Source organism: Anomalospiza imberbis, chromosome 7, assembly GCF_031753505.1.
Source record: "Anomalospiza imberbis isolate Cuckoo-Finch-1a 21T00152 chromosome 7, ASM3175350v1, whole genome shotgun sequence".
Lineage (NCBI taxonomy): Eukaryota > Metazoa > Chordata > Aves > Passeriformes > Viduidae > Anomalospiza > Anomalospiza imberbis.
In genome coordinates, this window is record NC_089687.1 from 17,159,121 (window position 1) to 17,174,441 (window position 15,321).

Consider the following 15,321-nt stretch of genomic DNA (forward strand, 5'->3'; position numbering starts at 1 on the left):
GCTCTGAAGCCTTGAAGCATGTAGAGACTTGTCCACTTGATCAGGTTTTTCTCACATCAAGCTATTCTCAAGATGAATTAGATTTATAAAATCCAAATTTTACATGCTAAAAAAGCCCTGACCAACCAACCTAAGGCAATTCAAATCCTGTTCCAGTACTTTTAGAGAGTAAATTACAATTCAAGTTCAAAGTTAATCCTCACAGTTCATTCCTATAAGTGAAGTTTCATTTTGAAGACACAAAACTTTAACTGCGATGGATTTCTGACACACAATACTGGTTTCAAAGCAAACGCAGACACATCACAGCAGTACTGCCAATATTACAATGATATAGCCTTCATTAATGGTTAAAGAGATTACCTGAAGTGATGGGTCTGACTTTTTAAAACGGGAAATAATATTTGGCGAATTGGTTTAATTTCAAAATGCAGTGGCCACAAGCTCATAAAAACAGACCAAGTGGCATTTACGTGGCACCTAGTAGATAATCAAAAGTTCTGCGCTACGAATCCACACTTTGCAGCGTGTGCACTGGAAGACATATGGGAATCCTTGTAACGAGGAAGCCCTCACATACCATAATATTGCCAGCGTGACACGGGGGCAACCGCTATTCCACACTTGAACACGCCGCTTCCAGAGCCAAGCGCCATGGAGGTCACATATCCCCCATAAGACTGAGAAGAAAACATTGCTGTTATTTTAGTCGGAAGGGAAAGGATGGGGCCCATCTGCTACACAGTTCATCAGGCATTTATAGGCTCAGCGTTTTTCATATTAATGAACTCCATTCTGAATTTGGGTCAGATCTCAGCCAGCCTGCTCAGTCGGGGAAACAGGCATCAAACAGCGCATGGCAGCTGTGGTGGCACTGATGAATGAGAACTTGATGGGGAAAAAGGGCACAAACGCTGCCGAACTGTGACTCAGCTGAGGATGACTGTGTTTGGTAGCACTGTAGGCAGCAGCAAAAGACAGGAAACAAGACACTGCTGAACCGCTGTGTCCCTTCCCGTGCTGTGGGAGTGGGTGGAAGCAGAGCTCTGGCCCACAGTGTGCTCTGATGAGTAGTTGCAACAGGGCATCCAAAAATTTCCAGCTCCCTTGGAGCAGGCCTATGGTAACTCGCTCCCTAACTCTCCCCAAACTGTAAGGAGCAAGACTGCGACTGGGGAGTGAAGGATTTGCTGAGTCTGTGGGAGGAACTGTGCAACAACACACTCCTTGCTATACACAGAAAATTTACTCACAGTCTAGCCAGATACACTGATGAGTAAATATCTGACACACTTGAGCATCCAGGCAGCAAGATACCTAAACACTGTCACCAACCGCCCAAATGACTGCCCTCACAAGAGTTTGAATGGGTTATTTAGGAAAATGTGCCCACCCACATTCAAAAACAAGAGCTATTTTTGGATCTCATTCCTGTCTTAAAACCAGATTACAGGCAAAAGGAATTGCATCTTATTTCAAAGTCCTTAAATGTTTGCTCCAACTTCAATTCCTAGGTCCTTCCAATGAGATTAGCAAAGTAACGTGTGCACTTAGTAATTAATCACTGTATAAATGCCTAACCTGGCCACACTGAGGAATCTCTGGCAAACAAAATCCATGTACATAGTGACAGGCTGACAATGAGAGGCTGACAATCTAAAAACTCAAGATATAAAGAAAATCTGTTTGCCCACAGGTCCAGTGTCCATGATGCATAATCCCAAGATAGCTCCAAAGAGGAATGTTCTTGTGCTATTCATCCTGAGGGTCATAAGGACTTAAGATGGGATTGCATAAAATCATCAATTTCTGCAGAAAGAATTCTCCTTTCACTACAGTTAATGTTACATGTAACTTCATATAACAGAGATATTTACCCCCAGAAGAAAAGCTATTAAAGACACCATATTGCCATCAAGCAATTTATTCATTGGTGCCTGTCACCTGCAGTGCCCAAATTTCAGTTAACAACTTAAATCAGCACTGGAATCACTATGTACACATTTAGCTTTGTAGCTGAGGGGGTATGTGCATGCTATTAAACTATTAAATATTTCCAGCTACTGTGCCAGGTTTTAAAGATGCATCAAGTTAGAGAAATCTGGCCTCTGGTTGCAAATACCATGATAACCATCCCACACAGCTGGCTTGAGTGTAATTTCACATCTTTTTTAAAATCAGTCATCCAACTGAAGAAATACTGTTGAATACATACTTGGATTTTTTTTCTTTTTAGTATAGGTTCATACTGTACACAGGAACTTGGCTGTGTCCATTTAAATTGGTTTTTAATCCCTCTAGTAGTCCTAATTTCTCTTACAAAGGCTCCTGAATGATTGCAAAAGAGCAATGTATAAACACACTTTTAAGATGAAATTCATCAGTTCAAGCACTGGATTGTGCACTGATCCCAGAGGTGCCTCACATGAAGCACTCCAGGATCTCACACACACAACAGCACAACAAATAGTTGCTTAAATTAAATAGCATTCCCACCAAAATTATTTGAGTACTTACCCAACCCCAAATAGCTATTCTGTCCTTATCAACAAAGCTCATTTCAGAAAATTTTCTGAAAGCAAACAGAGTAATTAAACACTTAACAAACTGCAAGTATCTGCCATTCTACAGACGTGCCTATTTCCTATCAAATCTGCCTCTTTCTATTGTACAAACAAGCATTTTCCACTTCATCACAGTGACTGCACATGAAAACATGATAATTCAAGCACATGTGTCCTTAGGAAATTTAGAAAAACATCTATGCATATGACACTCTGAAACCCCTAAACCCACACTCGCTGACATTTGTATTGTATTGGGTTAGATTTAACTACCTGCCTTGTATTTTTTTTTTAAAGATGCACAAAAATCAACTTGCAGCAATAAGAAACAGACCAACACATGTAAATATAGTCACCATTAAAAAAAAAAAATCAAGAAGATGGTGAAATTCTATCCGTTTAAACTCCTTAACATTTTAAAATCCCACATAAAAAACCCCCTGTAAGATCAAACTTCATTGCAATTCTGAGAGATCTATACTGGAATTGTTTGGTTTAGTGAGGTTCTACAAGCACAAATCAAGTGACAAATGTGAACTATGATTTGAAGGCCGGCTATTTCTCATAATTCTGTGACAAGAGAAACTTGCAAAAAGCTTGAAGTAAAACTTCCATCTCCAAGTTCCCTGGTAGCGTGTTCTTCTACTAATATGACACATATCGTCTCTATAAAATCATCTCCATAAAATCAGAGATACGGTTAATTGGTAATAGAGCATTAACTCTCCTCTCTTCTTAAACATAAAATGTTGGTTGGCATACAAATGACACACTTCAGTGTACAAAATTAAGCAGAATGTAGTTATTTTTTGCCAATATTTTCAAGATGACAATTTGAAACCTTCACCTTTTTTTCCCCCTACACAATAAGCACGTAAAAGAAGGAGCAGGTGTTGACCTTTCCCTGTGGCTCACCTGGCTGCTGCTATCTGATCTTCCACTTCATATGTTCCCAGCCTTCGGTTTATTGCGTGCATAATTCGGTCCCCCTGGTAGCCGCTGCCCCTGCCGTCGAAGCTGGCCACGATGATGCGCTCCGTGCTTGCCAGGTAAGTTGCCCAGCTGATCCGGAAGGCTTGGTCTACTTTCTGACTACAAGGTCCTGCATACCTAGGGGTATAATGTCACAAAATTCAGGCATTTACTCACCACATATTCTCACATCAAGCATTTGAAATATAATTACTGCTGACAATTTTGGCCTTTAAAACAAGATAAACTTTCAAATTAAACTGAGGAAACAAGAAAAGCATCACTGACTGACTCCAAGGTGCCACTAAAAGCAATATGCTTTTTTGAAACTTCAGCTGTTAATCAAGAAAGCAGACTGGATAATTTTTTTTTGTTTGTTTTACTTCTTTCTGCTTTAATAAGAAACCTTCATTATTTTGTCTTAGGGCAGCTTATCAGAAATCCAAGCCAAGTTTTCTTTTGTTTTGGCATATCTAGTTACCCGAGTCTCAAAGTGATGTTCTCTATTTCTGTTCCATTCACCCATGATTTATTTGGTTTAAATCTGAATTCAATGAATAGCCTTCAACTGGAAAAATGAAAAATACCATTTTCTATGTCTCATCAGTCTGAACTATTTCTTATGCAGGCTGAGAAAAAGGAAGTAAAACTATAATTGTAACTTTTTACTTTAAAATATTTCAGAAGCACTTGATCACTATGAAATTATACTCTGAGTGACTTGATGGTAAAATTCTGTGCAGTGCACTTCTCTAGCCACTGTTCAACAAAGTAAGAAATAGAAGAATGGCTCCTACAGCCCACTTTTACCAATTTTAAAAGCACAGAAGAAACTACTGGGAAATTAATTCAAGCTATGGATCCATATACTTCCAAAGCAATTTCTGATATTAAGATCACTGTGAACCAGAGGTGATCTTGACAAAGGTCCAGGTAAGTCAATTAAAATAGTATCATAACTAAACTTGGCTTGAGAAGCCAAGAGCACTGGCTGTTCATTAAAATGTTCAATGTTCAACAGCACATCAGAAAGTGCTACCAAATTGCATTATATAAAACTATATCTAACAACTAACAGCCATTTTCCTTTGAGAGTCAACTTTTTGTAAAAAAAGGAGTAACTTAATATTTTTCTATTAATGCATAGCTAAAATTCAATAATTTGCATTTAGAAGAAAACATACCAGGATGAACAGAAGCGCCTGAGGAAGACCAGACCAATCAGTACATACTTATGGTCTTGTATTTATGAAAAAAAATACACAGTAAATGCAATCCTGACCACAGGATGATGTTGGTCAACACTGACTGACACTCAAATATCACTGAAAACGTTCACCATCACACACACTACTTCAGCTTTAGAATACAAGGCTTATTCAAGGTTCCATTCTGGATTGTGATTTCATCAAGGATTACTCCTAAGAAATGTCACAAGCAGAGAAGGAGGTAAGCTAACACGAACATCCTGGCTGTTAAATCACATAGCATGTATCTGCCTCAGTGCCAGAGCATGTGCTCATTAAGCATTACATCATCTTAGGGCACAGGAATCCACCATGTATTGGGATAAACCCCTATTTTTCATTCCATCTTAAAACTACTTCAAGAAGTAATTAGAAAATATTCCAGTTTTGTGTTTCCTTATTAAGAACATTTGAAGTAGATGAAAGTGATTATTAACACAACACTGCCATGTGGTTGAAAACTTACACATCAAGGAGCAGAGGATGCTTCTTTGATGGATCAAAATGGGGAGGCAGAATCATTTGATACCATAGGTCTAAAAGTGAAAAGAGTTTGACTTAGGTCAGCTCTCCAGTGAAATTACTTGACATGCATTACAATTCATACAAGAGCACATTTGAGCCACCCCCTAAAAATTAAAGAGCAGTTTCAACTGGACTGTCCTAATATATAAATGCAGAAGTTCCTAGCTAGTCATTTTTTTAAAATGTTTTACAGTTAAACTAGAGAAAGCAATAAAATCTGGGGACTCAACATTCTGTTTCATGACATTATTCTAAGCTTATATGTGAAACTTGTTATGTCTCTACAGTAGTAAATCTAACACAGGTTCAAAAATAAAATTTCTCTCCCAGCAGAGGAAAGAAATTCTATATTATTTTGAACCTGACAGATAGACTTTGCTTGACAGTTTGTAAAGCATCCCAGAAACATATCCAAGTATCTATTATTTTTGAAGCAATATTGGTTCCAGTTCCATTCATGTTATTCGTCCTACCCAAGTTGGCTGTGAGCTGAACATTTTAAAGGCACACCCTGTAAGTTTTGCTAACTGAATGAGTCAATTATTCCCTCATGAATCTTAAGTGAACTGATGCTGCAATGCTGATGGACTGCACTGCAGTAATAGTCAGAATGCAAATCTTACAGAAATTTGCCCAGATACAAATATGCAAGGCATCAGAAGACTGAAACATAAACAATCTAAATTGAACACATTAAAACAGTAATCTTAAATTTTGCATACTCTATAGTCACAGGGGTGGATTTCTTCTCTAATAACCTACATGGATATGTGAGCAGACTTGAAGCTTTAAGTAGGACTACATAAATGGATTTGCTTCTCCTATTTTTGATATTAAAAATAGAATCCCCTTACCCAAAAGCTTTTACCCTGAAGACATGAAGTAGTAAGAACAAAGAGGAATAAAAAAAAAATGAATATACAACTGATAGCATGAAGAACATCTTTAAATCTCCATCTTGCCTGGAAGATTTCATCTTTAGCCCTAATAAAAATGTGACAGAAATAAAAGACAGAAAACACAAAGATAAAGAGAGTTATTATATAAATAAGGTAACAGTGAAAGAAGGGAGGCATCAAAAAGAACAGTTAGCAATGACTGACCTAACTCAATACAGTTTGCAAAATAGAATTCCATTAAGAATATCTGCTCATTTTAACAGGAGGAAGTTTGTCATGAAGAGAAAAGCTAGTAGCAAAGGCAGGAGCAAGTACAGTTCAGATAGGTACCAGGCCTCCCACTGCTGGGCTCTTTGATGCTGCTCAGCCTAAGAGCACACAAGAACATTTCCCCAAATTCTGAGGGGCACCACTCTAAAGGCATTAACAGTTCATTTTCTAGTATTTTGTTCTGGTCTGTATTAAGGTTTATGCAGTCTCAGAGCACGAATGTGCTTTCAAGAATGACTATTCAATCCAAATCTATTTAACCTATTCAACCCCCCCATACAAAGTCAAAGGTGATAGAGTTGAAATGTTGCTTCAATGTTTTTTCAAGATTTTTCATTTAGACTGTGTCTGCTTTTTCATAGTAACTGAACTTCTCCACTGCTAACACAAACCAAGGGGACTTGCACCAGTAAATCAGAAAGACCTACTTGAATTTATAATGTAATTTAACTTCAACAATGTTAAAGAGCTTTGGGTTTGTGCCCCAACCTCATTTTCCTTATTTATTTACTGCACTGTTAGAGACTTCTGGTTTCTAGTGTATTATAAAGGAAAAAGGAGTTAAGCCATTTCATCATGAAAACATACTATGGAAAAAGCACATTTTTGATAAGAATATTTTGGGATTTCAGAAAATAACCAAGAATATCTGGAAATGTCCAAAAAAGAAATCATCTTGCCTCTAAGTTCTGAATAACTGCAAGAATTCCCATTACACCCATCTGTCCTGTCATGCTCCTCAGCAGAAGACCTTGAACCACTTGGTGAAAAGGGTTGGGGTGCTAGGGGAAAGGTAAAAGACATTTTTGAACTTACTGTATCCATCTATATTAAGGGAACCAAATTTTTTTGAAGGCATCTGAATATCTTTCAATGAATTTTCCAGCTCAGTATTACTTTCCAAGTATCTGAGGACTAAATAACAGAGTTAGTAAGAGTCAAAGACTAAAAAGAGTTTTTTTCAAATGCACTGCTCTTTAATTATGATCCACTTTAAATATTAAACATAAGATGATGGCAACTTATATTGCAGTTTTAGTTTACTGCAGTTTTTGTTTTTCCTCTCAGATTCAATGTTTACAATATAGTTTTCCTTCAGTCCTTTTTTCCCTGTTTTTCATCTAAATACTGTTTCAGAAAAACTGAACAATTATTCAGTAAATAAATCATACACTACATACTGTATTCTAGCCCTGTGTAAAATAATGTTAAATAAACTCTGAATAAATATATGCCAAGCTATATAATTTATTCTTGTGGTAATTATTTTAAATTAAATTTACCCTTTATAACTGACACTTTTATTATTACACTATGCAATGAGAAGAAAATTAGAATAAATTTACAGTGCAATTTTCTGGCATAATATAAATTAAAGACAATCCCATACCTTCATCATCAGTGCTTCTGTGCAGCGTAGATATGGGCAGGCCAGGACCTGTTAACAGGGCACAAAACCTTCATGTTTGAATGGTGGCTCGAAACACAGCCCTTGTAAAGTAATTGGAAACGAGTGAATCATAAAAGCTCAGAACTTGTTTCCCTCCAGTCTGCTCAAGCTGAATTTTAGGTTAGCAGGGCCCAAATTCAAGCCAAAGGATCCCACTGAATGTTCAGACTGTCTCAGAGATGAACCACATGACTGTGAGGTACTGAAGAACAGAATTTCCTCTCTTTAGCAAAGCCTATGCCTTGGTTGTGGACAATGGTTTGGCCGTCAGGAAGCCTTGTCACAGGGACCACAGCAGCTGTCTTCAACCATTTTACAATCTGACAGAAAATTCCATCTGCTGTCTGTCCTTCTAGCCCATGGATTAAGGAAGATCTTGGCATGTTAATAAACAGCATACATTTAAATTTAAAGTAATTTTGGAGACCATTTTATTTTTCCCAACCTTTGATTAATTTAACCCTTGTACTATGTAGCAGGAGCACGTACATGTCAGAGACAGACAGTCCCACCACTTGCCTTATGATTATATCACTTGGATTTTTTTCTTGACCAGCACTATCTTAATTTTATTCTCATACATAAAGCCCTGCTCTTTACTCAGTCTGTTGCTTGTCACACTTTCAGAGCCTCCAAATTCCTTCTGCAGGCAGAGCTCCCCATACATCTCTCGAGGAGATGCAGCACAGTGGACAGGAGTGTTTTGCAGCTCTTTCAGGTCCACTGACAGATAGAACTAACAAGTTTTATCCTAGTAATTTCTGTCTAGGTACTTTTGAGCCTAGGAGGCAGTATGTTTTTCCACTGCCAATGGAAATGCCAACATTTATCCAATGTTATCAACACATATCATTGTTACACAGTACATATCAAGATCCTGACGAAGTGAACTTCACCACCCAACTAATCAGTGAGTCATGTTTATGTCAATTAATTCGGGATATACTCACCGAGACAATTTAGCTGATAATACTGTGTGTCTTTGCTGAAGGACACAGAATAATACTGGCATCTTTCTTGATCCAGATTACAGCTAACACATTTAGTAAATTTTGGACTGCTTTCCAAGAGCACTCTGCAAAGTAAATGAGCTTTATCTCAGAGATATTTTTTTGAGCTATGCTAAACCACTATATGTTTTTTAAAGTAAGATGGCCAAATGAAAAATGTTAAAACTCAGAAGTGATAGAAACTGATTCAAAAACTAGAGAAAACAGAGTTTCAGCTTTTGAGTTCAATTAATACTGAAATTCTAGTAATAGGAAAAAAAGCATGAGGGTTATTTTTAGGGTTTTTTTGCTTGAGGATTGGTTGTTTCTTCTCACTATTTCCCTTTATTAATTGAATTTATAGAAAAATATTTAAGTTACATTTGCATTTTATACTCTTACACTGTTTTTTATTAAATATCTTAAAGATTATCCCACATTAGGCTGAACATACAAATCTTTAAGTTTTCAGTGATTTTTCTTAAAGTTTCTCTTTTTCATTAACAAAAGTTTTACTCATACTGCAGAAAAAAAAAACATTTCTTACTTATAAAGATTTCTTCCTCCTGGCATTTTATTATTTTCATTACTGATGTAGTATCTATAAAAGCAAAACATACTGGTTTTAGTAAAATATTTACAGCATAATATTTAAAATTATCTGACATGTTTAAATCAGATTTTTAATAAGTTAAAAACCTTTTCCTTCTTCTCTCTCTGTGCTTGCTTAGACCCTTGTTACCAGCCCTTCTGATAGGAAGAGGTACCTTATTTACAGATACTTACAAAAATTTATTGGTTACAGCTTCTATGCTGATTACTTCCCAATCTCCTGAAGTAACAGCCACTGGAACCTGGAGCAGGGGAAAAGGCAAGGCAAGAAGTAGAACATGAAACTCCTTGATCACCAGGAGAAACACAAGCCAGCAGTGACTGTCCTAGACAATATTCCTCACCTGTGAGCCATTTATGTAATGGATGTGCTCATAACCTGCTGCGTCGCTGAAGACTTTGTAGTAGGAAGAATTGTCGGGTGCAAAGTGAGGGACAGATGGCTGAAACTTGAACATAAGAGAGATGTCTATTAAAGCAAAAAACAAAACTCCAGATCCTAAGTGATAAATTTAGGTTTTAATATCTCTAACCAGGACTCTCAGTGCTTACAACAAGGCATCAATGAATGTACTGCAAACATTTTTGCCTTCTGACTTAGTAGGTAGAACCTGTAGCCATCACTCTTAAAATAAACACACTTGAAATATTTTCCTGCTCCTTAAGCAGCAAAATTTCCTGAGTGCTAGTCCCAGCAGTGATCCACATCCCCCAACTACCTCCCCCCACAAAAAATGTGAAGTACTTTTGGTGGTCTTAGTTTTCTACAATTTTAGGAAACAATATGTGCATCTTCTTTCAAAGGCACTTTTTTATTCCATCCAATGCAGCTGTAACCTATAAAAATGCAAATTTTGCAAATTCATGTTTTTCTTCAATTTTCCATTTTGAAACACATATTTGTGAACAAATTCTTTGAACTCAACGCCACTTTTAGCTTAACAGTGAAAAAATGTCCTGCTCTATTAAAAAACCACAAGCTGCTTTCCAAGAGGAAATTTTGCTAGCAAGTAGGTGATTACAGAATGAGAGAGAACTCAAACTGGAATAATGTTTTCATGAAGTAATTATCCATTTATCAATTGAGAGTGACAGAAATGAATCAATTTCTTCTATTGACTGCCATTTGGATGTGCTACATATGGTAGGAAAAAAGAGAGGAATGAAATTGAGCTGAATGAAATAAAACTTATTTCTGTGACAAATGCCCAAAGGATCTAAATGCTAATTAGGGAACTGACACAATGTAACTGCCTCGGAGATGTTGTACCCATCTTGAAATGGGGAAACAAAGCTTCAGTGATTTGCCTCCGGTCATTCAGAAAGCAATGACAGAAATTAAATCTTTCTAACCGTGGGCTCCAAATAACCTCTCCTTGTTCCCAAGCAATATTTTTGCAAAAAGTAATCTGGCAAATATTTTGCTAGCTTTTCCCGTATTTTTCAAAGTGTGACTTTCCTTTAACTCAACTGGCAAGCTCTAACAGCTGATGACCTGGAAGCCTTATACAGCAATGCAGGTTTTTCTGAGCATTCTTCATTTAAACATAATTTCATCTCTATTAAAAAAAAAAAAAAACAAACCAAAAAAACCCCAAACAAAAAACACCAACAAAAAACCTAAAAAGCCCTCTCCCCCAAAACCCATAAAACATTATAGTTACAAAGAGAAGATTATATGTCTGTATTCTACACACATAGATAATTTACTTGAATTTTTCTATACATAAGTATGTGCATATATACATCTTGTAAATGTATAAAGATATTTCTTATCATTCAAATATCATTTTATCATCCCTAAGGAGGTGGAAAAAAAAAGGAATAAATATACCTATCCTATCCCCTCTTTAGTCCTCTCTACTCTCTATTTCTTTCTCAAATCCAAGAATCGTACAGTGAGATTATCATTTCTTCCAACAGCTCCTAAGAAGTGGGTTGTCTCTTTAAAAGAAACAAAAAACTAACAACCTAGTTTAGTGGCACAGACTTGCATTTTGCCCTCTCATTTTGCACAACTGTTTACAAAGTCTGCAGCTTGATCATCACATTGTCTAATTGTGAAGCCTTTGCTGCAGAGAAGCAAAATGTGTCAGCGTTAAGGCCTTCCTTTCCATATCAAATTTGACAGCAGGTGGGTTGATCTCTCATCTTCATACTGCGGATGATTTCATCCCTGCTGTTGCCTCCCTCTTTGCATTTCTTTAAACTTTCATTTTTGACTTCAAAAGTGAATTAGTGACTAAAGCATAATCAGTGTGTGGAAAATGCGGGAGTGGAAAGTGTACTCTGTGTTCTCATCAAAAACTCTGAAACTCATTTCTCCCTCCAAATCTGAACTTTTGCATCTCTGCTTCACTTCCCCCAGATCTTCTGTGTAGTTCATTAGGTGCCTACTCCCTACCATGTACAAAAGGACTGAGAGGCAGCTTGGAAAGCATCATCCAGACAGCAGCGGCTGGTTTGGCAGAAGAGCATGAAAATTTTAATCTGGCCAGTTACATTCATCTTGCCCCCTCTTCTCTTCAGTGGATATTTCATGCAGGGGAAAAATAAATAAATGAGTGACCCCAATTAAAACCTGGAATGGTCTGTTGCAACCTGATACACTAAAAATTACATTTGTCCTCTATGCCTTTACTCCAACATGATTCAAAGGTTACAGAATACACTTCTGAATACATTTTATTCCTTAGATCTTTCTGGAGGTAGTAAGAAGACTAGAAAGCAGGTAAACCAGAATAGCTGGCAACTCCCCAGAACAAAGGGAATTCTGAATCTAGGCTCCTGAATTTCCCCCCTACCTACTGCTACCAAAGCAGCAGGTCAGAAGCAGAAAGGAGTCTGGAAAGGGAGCTACACTTTTGGTAAGCTGAACATAAAATCACAGAATCATAGAATGGTGTGGGTTGGAAGGGACCTAGAAGTTCATTTCGTTCCAACCCCCCTGCCATGGGAAGGGACACCTTCCACTAGACCAGGGTGCTCAAAGCCCCATCCAACTTGGTCTAAAACACTCCCAGAGATGGGGTATTCACAGCTTCTCTGGACAACCTGTTCCAGTGCCTCACCACCCTCCCATTGAAGAATTTCTTTCTAACACCAAATCTGAGCCTACTCTTTCAATTTAAAGCCATAACCTCTCGTCCTGTCAACAAGATGCACAGGTCACAGAGGGCATGATTAGAGCTCCAGCCATACTGCACTGTTGGCCCAGCCTGGGAGTTCAGAACCCATTACCCATAAAAAAAATTAAGCCTAACCCCAGGTGTGGGGTAACATTTGAGATAATTTTGTCCTATACATGTAAAACACAGCAAGTGAGAGGATTGGACCTACACACAAGAGGCACTGCAAAATGCAACAGGCTCATATGAAATTTTCATAATTATCAGAATTATTTAGCATGTAGTAGTTTCAGAAATTGAATACTCACTCTGCCAATCCAGCCAGTTGTACTTTCTTCAGTAAACTGTTTTTCCTAAGAACGAGAAAAACAAACAATCCCACAACAATTATGTTTATTTTATATCAGGCTTTACTTTTACAAAGATAAACATACAGATATACTCTACTCCTTTCTAGTTTCATCTACCATTGCAACTCTCCCTCCTAATGTCTCTTACCTTTGGACATGACCAAGTAGCATTTTCAAAGTCACAGACTGTGAGGACTGAAAAATTCTGAATTCTTCTGAGCCACTGCAGACAAATCCTTTCATCTGTCACCCATGTTACAACACTCAAATAATGATCACTGAAAACAGCAACAACATAAGATATTTAAAATCCTCTGTATAATAGCATACCATACAATTGCATTCAGCAATTCACTGAATGAGACTCATCTGGCTATTTTCATTTCAATCTACTCTTCAACAATAAACAATGATGCAAATGTAATTGAGCCATTTTTTCATCAATTGTTTTTGCTGCTAGAAGATGCCTGGGTTATTTTCAGAGATACAATAAAGAATTAGATGGCTCATACAAATCTACTTCCAGAAAGACTGCAATTAAATTTTAACAGCTATTCTCTAATGCATAAAATAATAGCTACTCCAGGCTGTTCATAAATCTTGTAAATCTTGTGTGCATCTAGAGGAAATTCTTCTGAATATGAAGTTGTATATGCCTTAGATTAAGCAATTTTATCCTTAGCTGCCTGAAGTTGGTTGCTTGTAATTATTTTCTGAATGATAGATACTTTTGTTCATTTTAGTAGTTATTTCTTTAGTTACAGTGGAGGAAGAGATCATACCAGAATCAGATATGACTATCTGAATATTTTACTTTCATCTTCAGAATACCACCCAGCTGACATGAGGGATGAAGTATCAGAAAAACAAAAAAAAACCAACCCGTTTTCATGAATATTTCTGTATATTAATTTTAAAAATGCACCACATAAAATTTAGTGGTTTTGTTTACCGTAACGATCTGTTAGATGTACTGTCTTTTCTTATTTTAGATCTTTCCTATCTCCTTGAAGACTTATGAACTAAAATAAAACAAACTTCCCCTCCAAGGCAAGTATACATTTTTAACCGCAATTTGCACATTTGACTTAGTTCCAAGTTCATGTTCCCTTTTCCCCCAAAGTTAGTTAACAAAAATGTGTGGGAAGTTTTGTGATAAGAGTATCTTTCTGATCACTGCAGTTTGGGGAAGGAAACACTACAATTAGTGTGGATGGATTAAAAATATGTCAGCTGGTTATCAAAAACATTCAGATTTATTTCTAGATTATAGTTTCAAATTCATGTTTGGAAAAGGTCTATTTCTGCATTTATATTTGACTGGGATGTCAGCAGGTCATTTAATTGCTACTGCCATTGAGTCTGCAGGAGCTTGCTTGTGGAAAAAAAAAAAAAGCCAAACAAAAAACCAACATCATTCTTCCTGTACCTATAATAGTGGTTTCCCCTGTTTTGTATAAGGGGAATTAGTCCCACGCTTTTCATTCCTGCAAAGTGAGAGCTGTTAACAATTTTGGTGACTATAAATCATTAATCAGACAAGATGAACATTACAAGGAAAACAAACAAAACAAATATTATTTATCGAGCTATTAGAATAACTATCCCTCCCCTGTGAGAGTGGGAATGCACCTTCAGCACTCAACAACACACAAAAGGTTAACTAAGCTGCAATTCAGTCAAGTATAAAGTACAGTAATTTTGCACTGCCCTTCCTCATTTGTTGCTGAAAAAGGATACCCTGCAACTACTCTACTCAGAAGTCAGTTTATTCAAGGACAGATCATTTCAGACAAGAAGGATCCATTCCCTTCATCCTCCTGCTGGCTAACAGGAGCCCCCAGCATCCATGGTGCCAAAACCAGTGTTTAAATGCTGGATAGATTTCATGTTGGTCATTCAAGCAGAGTGTCAGGTTTCAAGTACCATCATATGGCAAAGCACTGCCATTCCAGATTCTGGCAGTTTTTCTTGACAAATAAAACTCTTGCTCTGCAACATAAGTGAGCTGTGCCCCCTTCACATGTAGGGGTGAAACTGGTGCTCACCCAAGCTCTGGATAGTACTGTAGCAGGCAACCATTTGCTGAGGCACTGCCCCTCAACATGCCCAACCAGGCAGGTGGAGTGAGGTATGCCACCAACTCAAACTCAGTTTTGCTCAAAATTTAGCTCCGTGGAAGTAAAATTAGAATTTTCCATCAAAAAAACTAACCTTTCCTGTCACACAGTGGTGTACATATAAATACAATGTAAATATTCAATACTTTGCACTTCCAGAAAAAAAAAACTTACCTAACAGCAACACTGCATATT

At 37.2% G+C, this 15,321-nt stretch overlaps 1 protein-coding gene across 1 annotated transcript in view; it reads right to left on the minus strand.

Annotated features, from left to right (window-relative positions):
* The window catches only part of DPP4 (dipeptidyl peptidase 4), a 40,461-nt gene that overhangs the window by 8,418 nt on the left and 16,722 nt on the right, over positions 1-15,321 (minus strand). The window contains exons 11-22 of the mRNA XM_068195668.1: positions 13,155-13,284; positions 12,965-13,009; positions 9,873-9,977; positions 9,703-9,770; positions 9,464-9,517; positions 8,878-9,002; positions 7,868-7,915; positions 7,294-7,392; positions 5,250-5,319; positions 3,480-3,674; positions 2,518-2,572; positions 581-680 (exon numbers count right to left, since the gene is read on the minus strand). Of these exons, the coding sequence (XP_068051769.1) occupies positions 581-680; positions 2,518-2,572; positions 3,480-3,674; positions 5,250-5,319; positions 7,294-7,392; positions 7,868-7,915; positions 8,878-9,002; positions 9,464-9,517; positions 9,703-9,770; positions 9,873-9,977; positions 12,965-13,009; positions 13,155-13,284 (1,094 nt within the window). The remainder of the gene's footprint in view (positions 1-580; positions 681-2,517; positions 2,573-3,479; positions 3,675-5,249; positions 5,320-7,293; positions 7,393-7,867; positions 7,916-8,877; positions 9,003-9,463; positions 9,518-9,702; positions 9,771-9,872; positions 9,978-12,964; positions 13,010-13,154; positions 13,285-15,321) is intronic.